This window comes from Peromyscus eremicus, chromosome 16_21 (genome assembly GCF_949786415.1).
Source record: "Peromyscus eremicus chromosome 16_21, PerEre_H2_v1, whole genome shotgun sequence".
NCBI lineage: Eukaryota > Metazoa > Chordata > Mammalia > Rodentia > Cricetidae > Peromyscus > Peromyscus eremicus.
This window is the reverse complement of record NC_081432.1, coordinates 12,463,211-12,484,690: the sequence shown is the minus strand read 5'-3', so window position 1 is coordinate 12,484,690 and position 21,480 is coordinate 12,463,211. Positions and strand designations below refer to the sequence as shown.

Below are 21,480 nucleotides of genomic sequence, written 5' to 3'. Positions count from 1 at the left end.
GACCAGGTATAGAGTCTCTTGTGAGGCTCACATAAATTCCCAGTGAACAGTTGAGCTTGGAAATAATTCTATGCTCAAGGATTTATGTCAAGATTTGGAGGCATTAGATCTTGGGGCTTAGGTTCATTGCAGATTGATGTTCAAAAATCATTTTGGATTTTTGTCACATTAAACACTCCCTACGACAACTGATATCATTCTATCCAAGGGGGATGTTGTCAATAAAGTCTATTGGCTACAGTGAAGATATAACCTTCAACTTCCTGCCATATGGACCACTCCCAGAGTAGCTGATGTCATCCTACACAGCAAATGATATGGTCAAGAGTATCGGTTGTTTGGAGTTAATTTTCCACTTATGTCACTCAATCTCACAATGGGAAGATGAATGTTTGTCAGGGATCACTTGGGAGGAAGAAGAGGCAGATCATGAAGGTAAAATTGCATGACACATGTAATTAAATATTTGCCCATCACCATTGAATAAGCAACACCAGAATTGAGGTGACCATGGCTTCTTAGTGCCTGCCTAAAGCTGTGGTGACAGTATCCATAGCTTTTATGCATGGAGGAAACTTTACAGCAGAAGATGTATCAGGAAATTCTTTATCTTTCTCTCAGTTTTTATGTGAACTTGAAGTTGCTTTGAAAACCAGTCTTAAGCAAATAAGATTGGAGCCCTCTGCAACCATGTGAAAGCTGGACATGGCAGTACATGCCCATTATCTCACTGCTGGGGAGGTAGAGAGAACAGAATCCCTGGAGCTCTCTAATTAATAAAATTGGTCTGTCTAGTTTCAGTGAAAGACTCTTTCAAAAATAAAGTGGAGAGTGATAGAAGAAGGCATCTTACATCAAGATCAACCTCTGTCACACATGCATGCACACCTGCTCATACATGCACCCACACACACACATACATGCACCCACACACACACATATACACACACACACACATGTATTTATACTACACACATACATCGCCATACACATAAACACTCACATACATGCATTCACACCTGCACATGCATGAACCTTCATACACACATGCATATGCATGCATCCATGTGCATACAAACACTCAAACACACATGTATACATACTATATACAGAAGTGCAAAAACATACACTATGTCAAGAAATATTAATTAAAGGGGATCAATAAGTCTTAAATTTGTCCACATATACAAATAACATTGATCAAAATCTTCTAAATGTTAGAAACAGAACTGTCATTTTTAACAAACAGCTTCAAAGACTGTTGAAGCAGAATTCTATTAATAAAATCAATGTGGCCTGGTGGTGGTGGCTCATTCCTTTAATCCCAATACTCAGGAGGCAGAGCCAGGTGGATCTCTGTGAGTTCAAGGCCAGCCTGTTCTACAGAATGAGATCCAGGACAGGCACCAAAACTACACAGAGAAACCCTGTCTTGAAAAACCAAATAGTAATAATAATAATATAATAATAATAATAATAATAATAATAATAATAATTATAAAACCAATGTGATAAGCCTGCTATAAAATAATTTGTGTGTAATGCTTTTAGGAATTGTAACTGGAATAAAATGTTCTAAAATTTATAAAAGTATTACTATTTTCAGTGGATTTTGGGTTAGATCTTTGTATGTTTGCAATTTCATTCTTAAAAATAAATGTTGCTTATATTTTGGGTTGTGAGCCTAGCCTTTAACAGCTAAGCCAACTCACACACCATTAATCCCAGTACTTGGGAGGCAGAGTCAGATGGATCTCTGAGTTCAAGGCCAGCCTGGTCTACATAGTAAGTTCCAGGACAGCCAGAGCTACATAGAAAAACTCTGTCTCAAAATAAATAAATAAATAAATAAATAAATAAATAAATAAATAAATAAATAAATAAATAAATAAATATAATGATGATGGTGATGCTGCTGATGCTGCTGCTGCTGCTGCTGCTGATGGTGGTGGTGGTGATGATGATAGTGATGATGATGATGATATTGTTGATGATGATGATGTTATACTGAAATAGATAGGAAGGAAGGAAGAAAAGAAGGAAATGAACATCCTTTTTTTTTTTTAACCTCAGACCTCCTCCTGTAAGTGAGCTCGCCACCAGAGGGACTGTAGTTGGTGTCATTTCTGCTGCTGCTATCAATCAGAGCATCGTCTACTCCATCGTGGCAGGAAACGAGGAAGGTAAGTAGAGAATTTTTCCTATGTTTTCTCCAAAAACCAATAAACGTAGAATCAGGAGAACTTTTGGTTGCACTTCTATTTTCTCTATCCTAATGTAATTGTGTCCACCTTCAATGTACTTGACGACTTGATTAATAGTCTGGGTGTGTTATCTAAAGTCATTGTGTGCCCTGATTAATGTTTAACATTCAATTATAGAAGCCTTTACCCTCACTTTCTTGGTGATATTTTTGTGGCATTTCTTCAAAATGAATGAATTGTTCTTTCAGCTGCAAGAGATAATTATTTCCAAGACTCATCTCTCCCCTCTGTGTGTACCCCAAGCCTGATCTCTTGTCATACTAATCCTGAGGAAGCTTTAGGATCTTGTATAAGTATACATACCAAAAGAGCCATATCAGTGCTGGCAGGCAGGTGTGTTATAGAACACAATGCCCCAAACAGACAAATCAGTTAACGGGAAATTTTGAGTTTTGTCTTTCAGCCATTTTCAGAATGGTCGTCATTTGCTGGATTCTAGGAACAAAACCATCTCCCACTCATGTTCCCACCATGTCCCCACTGGAAACAATATCCTCTCCCACTGAAATGCTTCTTCATTTCAAATGTTGTCTACTCTTTTCTCTGCTGAGACCCTGAGCAGACTGGGATAGGATGGGTGGCTGAGAATGTTTAATCCATATTTAATACATTAGTTCATTTTGAGTGTTTAATCAAAGAGTGAACATGGATACTCCTTGGCATCTGAAAGGACAGTCCTGAGACTGTCTGGAGTGTTTAGGTGACTACCTGTTACTAGAGGGGGTTTCCCCTGCAGGAAGTGCACACTGATTCCCTGCTTATCAATTCTCTGTTTTATCTCCACCACTGCACCTCCTCCCTGAGGGCAATGGACTCTCCTTTCCAAATCCTAAAAGGCTGGAATTTCTCAACCTGTTCTGATGTTCACCCTGTCCTTGTCCTTCAAAATAGCAACAAGCTCTCTTTGTCAACCACAGCGACTGTTGCATATACTTTATCCATTTGCTCATTCAGCAAATACTGAATGTCAGTGGTGTGGTAATGGCTCTTCCAGCTGCTAGAAGTGTGGAGAAAAGCAAGCAAGCGTGTTCCTCATGATCTCAGAATTAAACAGTCCAGCAACTGTTAAACGTGCACGTAGAGTATTTCAAAAGATGGTGATTACGACAGAGAAGGGTGAGGGAAGATGTGGGGAAGGAAGCAGTGGGATCCTATACAGATAGACAGTGCTCTATTCTTTCTACTTAAAGTACTTACAAACTTAAAAAAAAAACAGAGACCAAGGCAAAGTATTTTTAAAATGCTCATGATAATAAAGCATATGTAAAAGTAACCTACAAGCTAAATCTGCAGGAGTAAATACAGAAAATACCCAGTTAAGCAAAGTGCAATGGGCTTCTATAAGAGAAAAGCCCTGCTAAGGCAGGACCATCTGACATCATGATGACAGGAGGCTTGCTAACTGAATGCCTGCATCCTGAAGACTCTCAAAATAGCACACAACCAAAAGTACAGTCTTAATGCACCATTCAGGGAACACACCCTGATAATCCCTGTAGCTGGAGAGTTTTCTCTCTGGGTCCCACCAAGCCCTGGCAGTCCAACAGCCCACTTACAAAATAAACACACAGATGCTTATATTATTTAAACTGGTTGGCCTAATGGCTCAGGCTTCTAGCTATCTAGTTCTTACATCTTAAATTAATCCATTTCTATAAATCTATACCTTGCCACATGGCTTGTGCCTTACTGGCATCTTCACATGCTGCTTGTCATGGCGGCAGCTGGCAGTGTCTCCCACTCAGCCTTCCACTTCCCAGAATTCTCCTCTCTGTTAGTCCCGCCTATACTTCCTGCCTGGCTACTGGCCAATCAGTGTTTTATTTATTGAGCAATCAGAGCAACACATTTGACATACAGACCATCCCACAGCAAATCCCAACAGCAGGAATGTTTCCAAACACAGGAACCCTATCATTTGTAAGCTTAGCAACTCTTTCAGATGTTTCTAGTAATGTTGAAACCATAATGCTCTTTAAAGAGAATTTTTCCTTACCATGTGAAGAAACTAATGAGTTGTATCTTAAATTCCAGATAAGTTTGGAATCAACAATGTCACAGGTGTTATCTATGTGAACTCACCATTGGACTATGAGACAAGGACCAGCTACGTCCTTCGGGTGCAAGCAGATTCTCTGGAAGTGGTCCTCGCCAATCTCCGAGTTCCTTCTAAAAGTAAGTTACATTGCTTAAGAGAATGACAACATTTTGAGGTATTCTTACTGTTTAAATAGTGAGTTACATGTGCATGAATAAAAGGCTATCCCTTAAGGCTTTAGGAACCTCCTTAGTTGCTGGAGAGGAATAGCCATTCATCTTAGCAGATGGCATGGCAACTCTAGGAATGAGGCAATAACATACTATTTACAGATGATGTATAAAATACTGTTATGATAACTTCACTTGCATAAATTGATCAGCAAACTTTTTCATCCCCCTTTGAAAGCCTGGCTGCATGGCTAATAATACCGCAATGGATGCATGACCACTAGACACTGCCTACATGAGAACAGAGGGAAAATAGCTTAAAAATGGGCTGCCAAGATGACTCAGTGAGTGAAGGTGCTTGCCACCAAGCCTAGACATGAGTTTGATCCCAGAATCCTCATGGCAGAAGAAAAGAATCAACTCCTGAATGTTGTCCTCTGACTGCCACATACACATGGAGGCATACATATGCCCAAGGTACAGAGAGAGAGAGAGAGAGAGAGAGAGAGAGAGAGAGAGAGAGAGAGAGAACTAAATAAAACTAATATAAAACTAAACTAAATAAAAGAATTTTAATATTTTAAGTTAGTAATTAACAATAATTATAATTTACATGTAGCATCCCATTTAATTTCCATGTGTTTCTATGTGATGATCAAATGACTATCGACTTTCTAAAATTAGGTTCAGTAATGTTATGCAGTGACTGTCAGTACATTAAAAAAAAAACATGATGTAGCTGGAACAATGATGCTAAACTATTTCTTTGATCTGTCAGAGCAACATCACTCCTGTGGAAAAGCAAGCAGATGTCAGTTTGTAGAAAAGGCTGTGACCGATGCTAGGACAATGTTACCAATGTTACAATAAATCCACACATGTAACACTTTTCCACACCAAGGCAATTGAGCCTTTTATAATCAGTGTGTCCTGTTTAAGATCCAGATGGTTACAATAAAAACACTTTTCTCCTAACTTCATACAATAGAGGCACCTGCAGAAAGAAAAGTGCAATAAAGCATCTGAAACAGTGGTTCTCAACTTGTGGGTCAAGACCCTCTCACGGGGATGGCATACTATATCCTGCATATCAGATATTTATATTATGAATCATAACAGTAGCAAAATTACAAAGTCGCAACAAAAATAATTTTATGGTTGGGGATCACCACAACCTGAGGAACTGTATTAAAGGGTCTCAGCATTAGGAAGACTGAGAACCACTGCCCTAAAACATTCTTCTTTTCCCTTGAGATCATGTTTCGACACCACATTACATCATGACATTCATCAGCTTCTCTAGAAAGAGGAAGAGGAAAAGAGATGGAGGCAATGTAAACCTCAGAGAGCCAGGTGCTGAAGAAGGAAGGGCTTAGGGTGAAGGGGAAAAAAGTGGGAGATGTGATATACAAGCACATCGGCTCAGTAACTGACTGTCACTAGAGGAGACTGTTATTTACCATTAACTTTACTTAACAAGCTGGTGTGGGTGGCTGTACAGTTGTTTGTAAAGATACATCGAAGGCATTCAGATAATGATACTGTCCTCAGAGACAATACTTCACTGGCATAGTTAAACTGTTTCAAAAGAGCAGACCACTTTCTCCAGGTTTTAAACATTTGTAATTTTGTTAATTTTATGTATATTGGTGTTTCCCTGCATGTATGCATGTGGCAACATGTGCATGGAGGCCCAAGAAGGTGCCCAATCCTCAGGAACTGGAGCTATGGGTGATTGTAAGCCACGGTGTGGGAGCTAGAAACTAGAACTGAATTCTCTACAAGAGCAGCAAGTGTCTTAACCACTGAGCATCTCTCCATTCTTCATTCAGGTTTTAAAGACCTTAAGCTGGGGCCAGTAAGGTGGCTTAGCAGGGAAGGGCATTTGCTATCAATCCCCGGGTTTCCAGGTTGAGGAAAGGATTCCTGCAAGCTGTCCTCTGACTCCCCCTTACCTGTGACAAATCGGCACACACACACACACACACACACACACACACACACACACACACACTTAATTGAGTGAATATAATAAAAAAAAAAGCCTGTAAATTACAAGCATTTACACTTTTAGAGAAAGGTACAAGATTCCATAGACTGTAAACCTATCTGGCTAAATAAACAGATAAAATGTTATAAAAGAATGGTATTATATAACTTGTTGGCTGAAACAAACAGCTACAATGTTCTGAAAGAAAGGTATTATGTAACTTGTAAACACATCAAGTAGAAAAAGTTAATTGAAAATTGCAACTATCACTTTTCATTGAAACAAATAGCTTTAAAAGGAAAATTGTACTGCATGCTCAGGGTATAGGACCTTGTATTTCCAAAGGACTATCTATGATTTTCAGAATAGAGAGATGGTAAGTTCTCTATGTAATCATAATACAAGTACTTCCCTTCACTATAGTGTTAAAGTACATGGAAGACAATAGAAGTTTACCCAATGCCCAGGTATAAGCTTGAATGTGCCCTGGCGGGTATACAGTGATGAGACTAGCTAACAACTCATGAAATACCCCTCAGAAATGCATGAAGCCTGAAAGGCACATGTTCATTTGCTCACTGCCTGATTATTTGAATATTGCTATTAACATTTCATGACTAACCTTTGCCTTCTGTTCAAAATGAAGACACATGCATTTCCAACATCATTCCATTTATTAATAACTGTTAATGGCCTGTAATCAATCCACAGTCCATTAGCTATGCAAATAAGTAGACCATTATGTAAATTGAGGTTAATTAATTAATTGTCTAAAGGTTTTACTTGCTACAAAATTAGCTACCCTATGGATTTTAACTCTATTGCACATAATATTAATAAAAGTAAGCATCTAATTCACTGAAGTTGTGCTTTATTGTGACTCCTTTATCAAGTGATTGTTCATAAAATAGTTTTCAAAGTGAATTTTACAACTGTTCTATAAATAGATTTAACATGTGAATAAAAGTTAAAATAGGCAATTATAGAGTTCATTTTATAGATTCAACATTAGAGTTTAAGACAGTATAGGCTAGTGTTTTTCAGTGCTAGGGCTAAGGTTGGGCATATTTCAATATCTAACTCTTACTAGACCATCACAGTGAAATATTAACATGTGTAACACTCTCTGCTACAATTCCAGCTACCTCCTATGACCTCCCTTAAAAACTCATCAGAAACATACCAACCCATCTTTAAGTATTTCCATATTATCTCTTTATTTTATTTTATTAACATTTTTCACTTATTTTACATATTGATCACAGTTTCCCCTCCCTCCTCTCCTCCCCTTTCCTCCCCCAATTCCCATTTACCCCACTCCTCATCCACTCCTCCTCCATCTCCATTCAGAAAGAGACAGGCCTCCCATGGGCTTGAACAAAGCACGGCACATCAAGTTAAGATAGGACCCAGAACCTCCCCCTGTATAAAGGCTGGATGAGGTAATCCAGCATGAGGAACAGGTTCCCAAAAGCCAGCTAAGTGCCAGGGAAAGGTCCTGATCTCACCAATAGGAACCTTACAAACAGACCAAGCTACACAACTGTCACACACATGCAAAGTGCCTACGTCGGTCCCATGCAGGCTCCCTGACTGTCGGTTCAGAGTCCACATGCTTCTACAAGCTCAGGTCAGCTGTCTCTGTGGGTTTCTCTGTCATGACCTTGACCCCCCTGGCTCATACAATCCTTCCTTCCTTTCTTCAGGAGGACTCCCAGAGCTTGGCCCAGTGCTTGGCTGTGGATCTTTGCATCTGCTTCCATCAGTTACTGGATAAAGGCTCTGTGATGACAATTAGGATAGTCACCAATCTAATTACAGTAGATGGCCAGTTCAGGCACCCTCTTAATTATTGCTAGGTGTCTTAGCTGGGGTCTTCTTGTAGGTTCCTGGGAGTTTCCCTGGCATCAGAACACTGGCTGCTCCTCTAGAGATCCTCAGTTCAATTTCCAGCAACCACATGGTGGTTCACAACCATCTATAGTGAGATCTGGTGCCCTCTTCTGGCCTGCAGGCATACATGCAGGCAGAACACTATATATATATATATATATATATATATATATATATATATATATATATATATATATATATATATATATATATATATATAATCCATATTATCTCTTAAAGATAAGGCCAACACAAAGCAGCTCTAACCTCAAAGGGAATAAGTGATATTTTATTCTTGAAACAAAAACGATGACCATGGCCTAATGGTTGTCCATTAACTGCCTACCACATGTTGAACAGCATAACAGTGTTTCAGAACACAAGGATTTAGGAATCCAAATCGCTGCCTTCAAGTTCCCTTTGGTTGAATTAAGAGACAAAAGCCACATATAACTATTGACAATGCAAGACCTATACCGTAAGAGTGATAGCCAGTGCGTGTACAAAGTTTACATCATTCAGAAGCATTCACTCTAGCATAAATGATCAAATAGCTCAACCGTTGCCCTGTATCTTTGAGAATGAACTAGAGGAAGTTAGGAGGGCAATTCCAAACACAACAAGGAGATACTAAAAGTATGCAAAGTAATTATTTTGTAAGAAGTTGGGATAAGAGAACCAAGGTACTAAAAATCTAAAGGGATTTGTAAAAATTTCATATAAATAATCAATAATAATAGGTTTTATAGGGTATTAAAGCAGGATTGACTGCTATGAAAGCCCATACTCACAAGAAAGGAAGAATGTCAAGTAAATGGAATCATGAGAGATTTTTTTAGGAATGAGAATAAGATTATGAGGTTAGATATGAATCCTTTTCTAAAGCACACTCATCTTTATAAAAGGCAGGATGTGGGCTTACATACACCTTCCCACATCAAGTTCAATGCTGGCAACTACAACAGAAATGCTGTTTCCTCTATTTGCTGGGTGGTGAACTCACATTTGAGACATGGTAGATAAATCCAGAGGTAAACAGATGGAGCAACTGTTGTTACCAGGGTGATACTTCCAGCCACATCCGGATTGGTGTAGACTTCCAGAATTATGCAACAGAAAACCTGTGAATGCTGTGTGGTTTCAGCCTTGGGCTTAGCAGTGTAGAACACAGATCTTGCTCCAAAGGCAGAATGAGTTCATTATGAGCCCAGTATGAGTGCGTACAGCCTGGGAACATAGATCCAGCTTGAACTTCGTGTCACTGAGTGAGATGGCTCAGTGAGGAAAGGCACCTGCCAACTAGTGTCTGATCCTTGATACTACATCATAAAAGGATGTTGGCCACTGAGCTCCACAGGTGTGCCAGGGATCACATATGGACACACACACACACACACACACATATACATATACATATACATATACATATACATATACATATATATATAAACTAAATTTAAAAAATATCAAGTGCAATAACACAGCTATTAATGAACCAAAGAAAATGGAGAGGGAAATAGATAAATAAAAGTTGGTTTAAACAGAGCACTTTTGACTCTCCACACCTTAACAGGAAACTTCCCATAATATCTCTAAACTGGGGAGGAAGAGAAAGTACGTCTTTAAATGAAACTTGAATTATTAATTAATATATCAAAGTAAATATTTTAATTCATTTTAAAATATACTTCCTACTAAACAATTATATTCTCTTTTTTACTAACATCTATTAATTACATAATATGAGAGTCAATAAAAAACATGTCCCTATGTGGAGGTCAATTTTTTTTTTAGCTTCTACATATGAGAAAGTGTGTGGTACTCATGCTGTGGGATGTCTCTCTATATGCTATGAATATATTTTGTTTCCATTGGCTAATAAATAAGCTGCTTTGGCTGATGGCAAGGCAGCTTAAAAGCAGGTGGGAAATACAAGGAGAGAGACAGAAAAGAGAAAGGCTAAATGAGGGAGATGCTAGATTGCCATCCTAGGAGCAACACGTAATGGGACGCAGGTAAAGCCACAGAACACATTGGGATACATAGATTAATAGTTATAGGTTGAGTTAAACTATAAGAGCTAGCAAGCAAGAGGCCTGCCATAGGCTATCCAGGTCGTGATTAATTAATTAATCAGCCTCTGAGTGATTATTTTATAAGTGGCTGGAGGTCTATGGGGCCAGGCGGGACTGTGGGGCTGGGTGGGATGGGAGAAACCTTCTAACTACATACTCATCTTTCTGTGAGTGGATTATTTCATTTATTTCCTCCATGTCCATGTACTTTACTGCAAATAACAAAGTTCGTTTTTTGTCTGGGGGTGAATAATGTTCCATTCCATGTGTACATGACAATATTTCCCTATTTCATCCATTGGTGGGCATCTAGACTGACTTCATAGCTTAGCTATTGAGATCATGATTGTATTTGTGTCTTCTCTCTGGCTGCTGGTTTTATTTCCTGTGGCTTTTTACCTAGAAGTAGAATGAAGGACTGGGTTTTATGATTCATCTAATTTTAATTTGACAAGGAAATTCCATACTGTTCTTCAAAATGATTGTGCAACTTTACACTACTAGCAATGTATGAGAATGTCTTTTCTTCTTTCTGAAATGTGTTTTTGTAATGAGACTGTTTGTTTCCCATCTCCCTGTGGGCATTTATTATGTTTGGCTTTTTGATAATTATGATGCTATCTAATCTCAGGTGGCATCTGTTGTTTTGATTTCATTTCCCTGATAGCTGAAATATTAGTAATTAGCCATGTATTTTACTGGTCATTTACAATTTTTTGTTTGAGAAATATCTGTTTATTTCATTTGATTAGTTTTTGGATTGTTCTTATTGTTAAGAATTTTTAACTTTTTAATATAATATATTCATATTATATATATATATGTATATGTCAGACAATTTGGAAAATACACACTCCTAATCTGTAGTACACTCTTCACCCCATTGCTGTTTCCCGTGCTCTGCAGGGTCTCTTTAGCTTGAAGAAGCTGCCTCTGAAGTTCTGCTTTGTATTTGTGCATTGAGAATCATTTTTCGATCAATGCAAAGTATTTCCCCATAATTTTCTTCTAACTGTTTTATAATTTCACGTCTTTTAACTGTGGTATTTTTAAGCTTTTATCAACCAGAAATAAAATATTTTAAATCAAAAATTAGAAAGGATAGTGAAACTACACACATACTTTGTGTAGGGAGTTATAAGATAGAATAATTAGGATGCACTATATACACATATAAAATTGTTAAAGGATATATTTAATTGATAATGAAATGTAAATGAAAGAATGCTCTTTAAAAAGCCATGACATGTGTCTCTGTTCTGAGACCACCTTAGTATGAGTGTAAATATGGTGAGAATAGTTATAATGAATTAAGCCCCATTCATGTACAAGTTTTCATTAAAATTACTAATATTTAGTGGGGTACAGAATAGTGTTACGGTGTCTGTAGCAGGCATGAGGCCCTACCTATCATTGGTACTTACCCTAATAAAAAACAAAATTGACATACAACAATAGCCTTTAAAATGGAGTGTATAAATAGTCCACCAGGTATGTGTTCAAAGCATGAGTGAATCAGGGAAGTTAAGGCCAAATCCTGAAAAGCTTGAGTGTCAGGCTCACAGCATCAAATACAGACCCTAGTACTCATCCACCCCAGGACCAGTTGCTTGAGTACCAGTTTCCCTCTGCCCTCCCGACACTGGCTCTGTAGCCCTGGCTACTCTGCAGAGGAGCCACACCAGTACTGTTATCAGGGAAATGTGCCAGGTTTTTGTGTCACTTAGTGCCGACTATGAGGACAACCCATTTGAGGGATTTCCTTCCTTGGAGTAAAGTCAGACTGGCTCCTATGGTGTTCTCCACTCTGTTCTCTAGACCTCCCCCTTCATCTTCAGTCTCATTCGGACAGTATCCACACACTTCCTTGCTCAGCCTCCATGTTCAACGCTATTTTTGGTCAAATAATTTTGAACATGAGAGCATTGGTATTTCTAATAGGCTGTCTGTCTTGAACATTAACACCTCTTTAGTTTCTGTACACATGCTATATACCCGCATACCAACTCAATTGCTCCTGAGTTCACAGAGTAGAAGATTATGTGTCTCAAAGCAGCTCTACAGAGTTGGGAACCACAAGACCTTGCACAGAAAAGTATGGCAGTATTTCTGCCACAATGATATGTACATGTTTCATTTTTATGTAGTGTAAAAGCAGTAACATGAAACTTTATAGCTGAGGTGGATTTATGTAATTCCATAACTAAAGTGGCAATTTTTGTTTTATCGTAAAATTATAATTATCTTTAAATGTCGGAGAGAAAAACAAATCTTTTTGCAAACATGTCATCATATTTTGATTCTGTTAACTAGGCCTTCAATCAGGAATAAATGACAGAGCAATTAAGATAAGCTTAAACTGGTGATAAAATGACTCAAATGCTATTGATTTCATTTTATGGTTTTGCTTTAGGGTACAAGCTTATAATACATTTCATTTTCTTGGCTTTTTCCGGTTTCAGACAGAAGGTCTGTGACAGATAATGCTAATGACTATTTGCTATTGACTGACTTACAAAAACATTATTCACATAGTCAAATAACAAAACTGAAGCGTTGTCACATAGCTTAGCCTTCACCATAAAAATACTAGGTATGATCAGTGTCTATGTTCATATGGCTGCCATTCTAGAAATCCTATGAACAATTCATTAATGTCAAATATGGAGACCAGTTTAAAATAACACCACGCCATGTGTAGCATTTTTATCTCAAACATTTTAGGCATCTTCTTAACCGGGAGTGGTGGTTCAATACCTAAGCCCCAGCATTCAGCAGGCAGAAACAGGAGGATAAGAAGCTTAAGGATAATGAGCTAACCTGAGCTACATAGGGAGTTGAAGGACAGCCCAAAGTGCTTGGAAAGATCATGTTTCAAAAACTTGATGATAATTTTCCTCAATGGCAGATGTTTGCCCAGCATTCACAATGCTCATGGGTCTGATTCCTGGCACCAATGAATAAATAATAAAAAGTATCTAAGAGATTAGGAATGCATAAAATGGTCTCCTTGCTTATCTTTGAGAACTGAGCGCCACTGTAAAGACAAAGATGTAATTTTCTTCCTTCTCAAATTCCCTCTAATTATTGTAATTAACAATTGTGTCTGTTGTTACTCTTATCCCTCCCCTGAACTACATTACCTGCCTCATCACTTGAGCTTTTTCTAAGCTATTTTAGTCCAAGTCTAAATTGAGAATCAAGTCAAGATCATTTATTGAATTAAAATGTTTTTCAAACTTATATCCAATTTCAGAAAATAGAAAGCGCAAATGCTCTATTAATAGTAAGAGTCCTAAACGATACAATGGGTCCCTACACCTCTGCAATCAGAAAGACACTTGCTCCATGGAGAGCAACTAACCCAATTTAATGCACACAGAACTATGCATGGAACTGTAACCCATTAAATAATGCATAGAACTAAAACATCATTTCCGAAAATGGAAAATTGAAGCAACTGTCTAGGTAATATAAAATATGGGATAAATCATCATTATTTTCTTCTAAATGACATGAAGTCCTTACTATTTATGAGTAGGAGTCAGCTGTCATTAGGCTACAGATATTTAATTATAATTGAGGTTTGGATATAGCTCAGTGATAGAGTGCCTGCCTAGCATACACAAGGACCATCTACAGTCCCTACTATCAGAGAAAGAAAACTTGGGTCTCAACTATAAAACCAGGGTCAGTGAGAGAAAAGCCAAATAAGCCTTTTGGCTCCATGGGCTTTTGGATGCTCAGTAGTTCTTGGAACTGAATGGAAACCCTTGACATGTCTGTCCTTCCTTTGTTGCCTGAACCTCTGGGTCAAATTCCTTCTAGCCCTGTGTGCAGACGTGCTGACTGTCCCTTGGGGCAGAACTAGTGTCCTCCTAGTCTCTCAGCAGCTATAACAACTTAAGCATCTGAAGTCATTCAGACACAATGATACTTACCCATTAACCTATGCCAGCGCATCGATAAAAGCTGCCTCTTCTTTACCCAGAGAGCAGCCTGGCTTCTTTGTGAGGTTGGCTGGTACTACACTCACAGTAGAAACCCCAGCACAGCCAGGCCTGTGTTTTCCGAGCACATGACTCTGTCTTATTTCTATTGCTCCAGTGACAAAAGACCTCAAGTCTCCAATAGCATAGCTGACATTTTACACTTCCCTAAAGATGTAGTATACCTGTTAAATTGATTTGCGTTCATTTTACTTCTTATAGCAGGTGAGTAGTGGACATTTTTTCTACTTAGTGAAGTACTTTATTTTGATCAGATTTTAAGAGCAGCTGAACCTACTGGGTCTTGATTGTGGGGGGGGGGGAATCCCATTAACTAGACAAAGATAAATTTCAGCATTATTGTTGCCTGAGTTTTAGAGCAACAGCCCTGGGCCCGGCAGACCTAATAGCCTTTGCTCAATAGCAAGTTGAGGTGAGCGACTGTGAAAAACAGAGAGGCATTTTCTTCAGTGTGGCTGTGTCATCAGTGCCGGTCAAGGTGTGTCTCCTCTCGCAGTTGTTTGAGAGGATCAATCTGGTTCCTGTAAGATGGCTTCACCTGCTTCACAGCTCAGCCTCACCAACAGAGATGATTGCCTTCACTGTGGAGGTGATCTGCCCAGAGAGGCTCATCTGTTCCTGAAAGTCAGGATGAGTGCAGCCAAGGACAATAATACCTGTCGCTGTGCCTTTGGCCTTGGAGACTGTGAGATAGGTCAAGCATATTTGAGACTTTAACATGTCTCTGCAGGGTCAAGAGGGGTCTGACCCAATGGACAGATATAAACGAAGGGAGAGACGATAGACATCAAACCCGCTGTCAGTCACCTTATAGAACAAGTGAGGACCCTTAGCCTGGCTGTGTTCATGTCAGTAGATACGTGTGCTCAGGACTTCATGTACTCCCCACTCACTGTGATTATATAGTGAAAAGAAGTGCTGTAGAAATGCCCTGTGTAAGAAGTGTGAAGGGGAATGACCCTGCAGGTGAATCTTTGTCTCAACCGGTGTGACTCCCCATTCTGCTGAGTGTCTAGGTGGCTGCTTTTCTCAATTCTATATTCATGACATCTGTTTATTCTTGAGGAGTTAATATAGCTGAAAGTGGTCCTTGACACACTTGTAATCCTGTCTGGTGGGATATAAAGGCTGAAACATCAGGAGTTCAATGCCATCTTCAGCTACAGAGTAAACCAATGCTAGCCTGCACATGAGCCTGTCTCACAGACAACGAAAGTCAAAAACAAACTAAAAATGACTTCAAAAAGTGACAGCGTCCTAATTACTTTGCTTACACTCCTCTCCTTTTAAAATGACCTTTCTCTAAGCCAGGCGGTGGTGGCACACGCCTTTAATCCCAGCACTCGGGAGGCAGAGCCAGGCGGATCTCTGTGAGTTCGAGGCCAGCCTGGGCTACCAAGTGAGTCCCAGGAAAGGCGCAAAGCTACACAGAGAAACCCTGTCTCGAAAAACCAAAAAATAAATAAATAAATAAATAAAATAAAATGACCTTTCTCTTCTTTGATCCACATCAACCCCTGATTACTCTTCCAGCCTTAGTTTCAAAGTGTCCCAGTTTTGAAACTTTTAATGATGAGCGGTCCCTGTCATGTGGGAACAGATACATCTGGCCTTGATTTCTTCGTAAGGACAAGGATGTGACATTATTCAGTTTTGCACTGCCCCAGTTTCCATCACCAGGACACAGGTGATGTGTGGAGAATCTCAGAGAAGATGAATTCTGAGTTGGATCCTGCAGGTCGATAGAACAGGGACAGCAGTGTGGAGTGGAGGATATTATTTCAGGGACCATTGTGACCACAGGTTTGCCTTCCCATTGCAGAATTTGTGTAGTAAATGCAATGTGATTCTATTCTACATTCCATTGTTTTCTGTTAACAAAACACTTTCATATTATCAGTTGCTCTAATTCAGTCTCACATTTTGCTTTTGGTTTTTCCTTCGGTCCTGGAGATTTCACCCTAGTTCTCACTCATGGTAGCCGTATATTTTGCAGAAGCCACACTCTAGCCTCTTAACCTTACCATTGACATTTATTATATGTGAAAGGCCATGCTATAATTATTCATGTATTGTTGTCAATTACTTTAGAAAAAAACTTGTATAATTTCCACATGAAATAATTTCTGCTTAGTGAATTATGGCTTGTCTAGAATTTAGAGACATTCTAAAAATTAAACATGAAATCACAGAGTGCTAGATACAAAAGGAACTAACAGGATCTAGTACATTCCAAGATAAAATTAACATATGCATAACAAGTTATAGGAATGATGTTCTTTTTTGACCTTGAGATGAGATCTCTATTATTTTAGATTATACCTCAGGGACTGGAATAGGATTTCTAACCCTCTCTTTATTGGTATTATTCTTTCAGTGATATTACTGTAAGCCTTTTCAATTCTATTAGATGTCTAGGTAACTGCTTTTCTCACTTTCCATATTGACCATGTTCATATAATGTTAAGGAATGATCGCTAGGCATAGAGGGGCATACCTGCATCCCCACTACTTAGAAGGCAGAAGCTGGAGGGTGAGGATTTCAAGGTCATCCTAGGCTACATAGCAAGTTGGAAACCTATCTGAGCTATGGAAGACCCTGCCACAAAAACAATTCCCTTTTCATTTTTTTAAACTACTTCAAGAATAGCTGCCTTAATTCCTTTGTCTGCCCTATTCTCTCTTCTTAAAATGTCTGCCCTTCCTACTTAATGAAAGTTGTGTAGAATGGAGATAATCTATAAAGTAGGGAATGTACCTCAGCTGAGAAGCACTTGCATAGCACAGGCAAGAATTTGGATCCAATCTTTAGGATGGACTACCCAAGGATGGGAAAGAGGACAAACGTGAGATGTAAATATCTGGACTGTATTTCCTACTTTATTATGTAGGAAATGCATACATATTATATATTATTCACAACAGCAATACCTTAAATTGTGTTAATGGAACACTTCAAAAGACATGTAACAATTTAAATCAGACCATTACTTTGACAGTCTTTATATGCACATATGTACACACACACACACACACACACATACAAACACACCTCCCAAACAGAGTAACTATTTTAAAATTATTATGTCCCTTAAAACAACTACAATTCTTTTATTATGAAGGTATATGCCTAATACGATTTTGTTTCTGTCACATGGCCCCAGGAACATTATTTCCGTGCCATTGGAATCAGAGTGAAGGGCTGAATTAATAAGGCTACATTGATTGCTCGCTAGATGACACAGCATGTTTCTCTGTGTGGGAAGAGGACAGGTAGCCAGAAGGCAGATCCCTGTCCTCAGATGTTTGTATTCAAGTGAGACATCATCATGAATGAATGATGATTACAGCAGTAAGTAGTGGGATCGGGCAGTGTGCAGCCATTTGATATATGAAGGACTGGGGAGAGACAGGGGTTCAGATTAAAGAGACAAGAACGCTGCCTAAGCTAGATTCTCCACAGAGATTACAAATGGGCACTTAAAATAACTGGCTTTGTTTTCATCCATCCATTCTTATTAAGGTTGAGGGAAGAAGAAATGAGAAAGGATGTGGGGAGGTAATAAGAAAGAAAGGATTAGGGAGGGAGTATTTTTATATAAATTTAGTTAGTTATCTATCTATTTATTTATTTTATATCCCAGCTGCAGTTTCCCCTCCCTCCTCTCCTCCTAGTCCCCCCCCATCCACACCCCATTCTCACCCTCCAATCCACTCTTCTCCATTTCTGTTTAGGAAAGAGCAGGTCTCCCATGAGTACCAAAAAAACATGGCATATCAAGGTACAGTAAGACTAAGCATCTCCCCATGCATTAAGGCTGAACAAGGTGACCCAGTATGGGGAGTAGGGTCCCAAAAGCCAGTAAAAGAATTGGAGACATCTCCTGTTCCCACTGTTAGGAGTCCCACAAGAGGACCAAGCTACACAACTGTCACATATATGCAGAGTGCCTAAGTAGGACTGGAGAGATGGCTCAATGGTTAAGATCACTGACTGCTCTCTGGGGGAGAGTATTTTTAAGTATTTTCTCACTGGAGAAAAGTGAGTTCATGAGCGCTCACCTAGGACAAGTGAAGAAGAGAAATGAGGAACAGATAAATACCTGATCACAGTCACTTAAGATGCTTCTTAAGTACTTTTCATGTTCTTTCCACCATCTGACTTTAGATTTCTAAAGACAGACATGGGAATCTGAATATCTAGTGTGGACCCATCTGCCTTTGTTTGTGTTTGTTGACAACTTTTGAAACAGTGATCTAAAGAAGCACTAACTCGGGGTTCCTTTTTGTATACCCTATTATTTTTGTCAGTTGCACAAGAATTACTTTGAGTCACTCCTATCTGGCAGGGAGAAAGAATGAAAGCTTAAAAAAAAAAAAAAAACAGATCAAGCCAGAACTGGTGTTGAGCAAGACAGAGAGACTGCAATAGATGCAAAAGAAAAGATTATAAAAATTTGTGATTACGGTGGTGGCGCACGCCTTTAATCCCAGCACTCGGGAGGCAGAGGCAGGTGGATCTCTGTGAGTTCGAGGCCAGCCTGGTCTCCAAAATGAGTTCCAGGAAAGGTGCAAAGCTACACAGAGAAACCCTGTCTTGAAAAACAAAAAAAAAAAAATTGTGATTACTATTAATAAAGAACACAAAATAAATCAAGACTGATTTTATAAGCCTGAGTTACATGAATTAGATCTAGAAAGTAGTTGGAAAGAAGCAACTGGAGTTCTAAGGGATGTTTAACCTGGATGTAAAGATTGTGGAAACCATTTAGAATGATGAGTTAAGTCAGCAATTGCTATTCAGTCATTGATATACAGAGGGTCAAATATATATCAATGGAAAAGTCATCTTGGCCATCTTGATTTCCCATAATTCAGAGGGAGAAGACAGGGCTCAGTTTGCAAACATATGACTCTCCATAGGAAAAGCTCAAAGCAAGATGCTGAGGAGAAGTTAATCTACACATGTAAAAGAATATGGAAATGAAGCAAGGATCAGTTCACTAATCAAGTGATCATGGGGACTTCTGGATCAAAATAATGATCTGCTATGTCAAGAGACCTAATGAGGCAGGACTGCCTCAGGGAGACATGCTGCCTAGTCCACTCAACTAGCCCTGCTCTTGAATTGTCATTGATGGCTATCTGCTTAGGAGGGAGCTTTGAGCTTCCAGAGCCCAAAAGACTTGGTCTCCCATAGAGACTGGCAAGAAAGCAACAGAAGCTTGGAAGGTGGTTATCTATTATCAGTGAAAGAAAAGACCTTGATCCTAACCTTTGGCCATAAGAGAGGGTTCAAGAATGACAGAGAATATGAGGAACATTGAATGCCATAGATGCCCAAAATGATGCACCACAGAAGACAATGTGTTGTTGAAACTTCACTGAGACTCACAACAACATAGTTAGTGCCAAATAACTATTGAAAGGCGTGGACGGGAGCTGGTTGGTTATCTTAGCAGGTTAAGGCACTTGTTGACAAGTCCCAGGGACTCACATGGTAGAAGAAGAGAACCAGTTCTTACAAGTTGTCTTCTGACCTCCACTTGTGCACTGAGATTGCCATGACCTCTGTCCACATACACATGCATATATACAAATTAAAATTTATAAGTAGAAAAAGTTCAACTTTGATTCATTTTTAAACATTCCCTGATTTGCATGAATGCTTATATTTTATGAATTTTATATACATTTAATTCAATTTAATTTACATATCATTTCAGTTCAGAAACAGAACTTTATGATTCTAAAACAAAAAATAAATGTATTTAGCTTGCCATTCTTTTTTAAAATAATTCTTTTTTAAATTGAAAATAGATTTTTTTATATATTTAAATTATGGTTTCCCTTCCCTCTATGCCTCCTATTCCCTCCCCACCTCCCCTCCAATCAAGATCCAACCTCTTTCTGTCTCTCATTAGAAAATAGCCTACAACTCACAACTCCAGGGAGGCTACCTAGTAAAGAGGACCCTAAGAAAGACACAGGGATCGCCCAGCAACAGAGAAGTGGATGAGATCTACATGAGCAAACTGGTTGGGGGGTTAATGGAGGGCAAGTGTCGGGGGAAAGCGAGCTTAGGGGAGTGGGAGGTCCCAGCTGGACCAGGAGCTGAGTGAGAGAAGAAGAAAAGAGATACCATGGTAAATGAAGACCCCATGGGAATAGGAAGAAGCAGAGTGCTAGAGAGGTCCCCAGAAATCCACAGAGATACATCTGTAGATAAATTAAATAAGAAACACAGAACCAATGCAAAGAAGAAAGCCAAGAGATCAGAGCTAAGAGCCTTACCCACCTGCTGCAGCTAGCCTCTTCAGCCAAGAGAGACCTACTTCCTGAGTGTTTGTCTTTATATAGACTTTCTGTTCTGCCTTCTCATTGGTTGTAAACCCAACCACAGGACCGCCTCATCACTGACTGTTTGTACAGACCTCCAGATCTTCTATGGTTAGTATTGAGATTAAAGGCATGTGTCTCCAATGCTGGCTGTATCCTTGACCACACAGAGATCTACCTAGTTCTGTCTACCAAGTGCTGGGATTAAAGGCATGCACCACCACCACCCAGCTCTGCTATGGCTTGCTATTAGCTCTGACTCCCAGGCAACTTTATTTATTAACATACAAATAAAATCACATTTCAGCACAAATAAAATATCACCATATTCATCTACTATAGACTACCGGCAATGGTCGAAAGAGTGCCTGGTCTGACCTACTCTCATGATCAGATGGCCGAACACCCTAACTGTCATGATAGAACTCTCATCCAGTGACTGATGAAAGCAGATGCAGAGATTCACGGCCAAGCCCCAGGTGGAGCTCCAGGAGTCCAATTGGCAAGAGAGAGGAGGAATTATATGAGCAAGAGATATTGAGACCATGATTGGAAAAAGCACAGAAACAAATAGCCAAACTAGTGGAAACACATGAACTGTGAACCAATAGCTGAGGAACCCCCATGGAACTGGATCAGGCCCTCTGGATAAGTGAGACAGTTGATGAGATTTAACTGTTTAGGAGGTCCCCAGGCTGTGG

General features: G+C 39.2%; 1 protein-coding gene across 9 annotated transcripts in view; it reads left to right on the top strand.

The window, feature by feature from the left end:
- Positions 1-21,480, top strand: part of Pcdh15 (protocadherin related 15) — a 623,956-nt gene that overhangs the window by 484,089 nt on the left and 118,387 nt on the right. For all 9 annotated transcript variants that reach the window (XM_059244015.1, XM_059244010.1, XM_059244012.1 and 6 more), the window contains 2 exons: positions 2,074-2,183; positions 4,299-4,439. In XM_059244015.1, the coding sequence (XP_059099998.1) occupies positions 2,074-2,183; positions 4,299-4,439 (251 nt within the window). The remainder of the gene's footprint in view (positions 1-2,073; positions 2,184-4,298; positions 4,440-21,480) is intronic.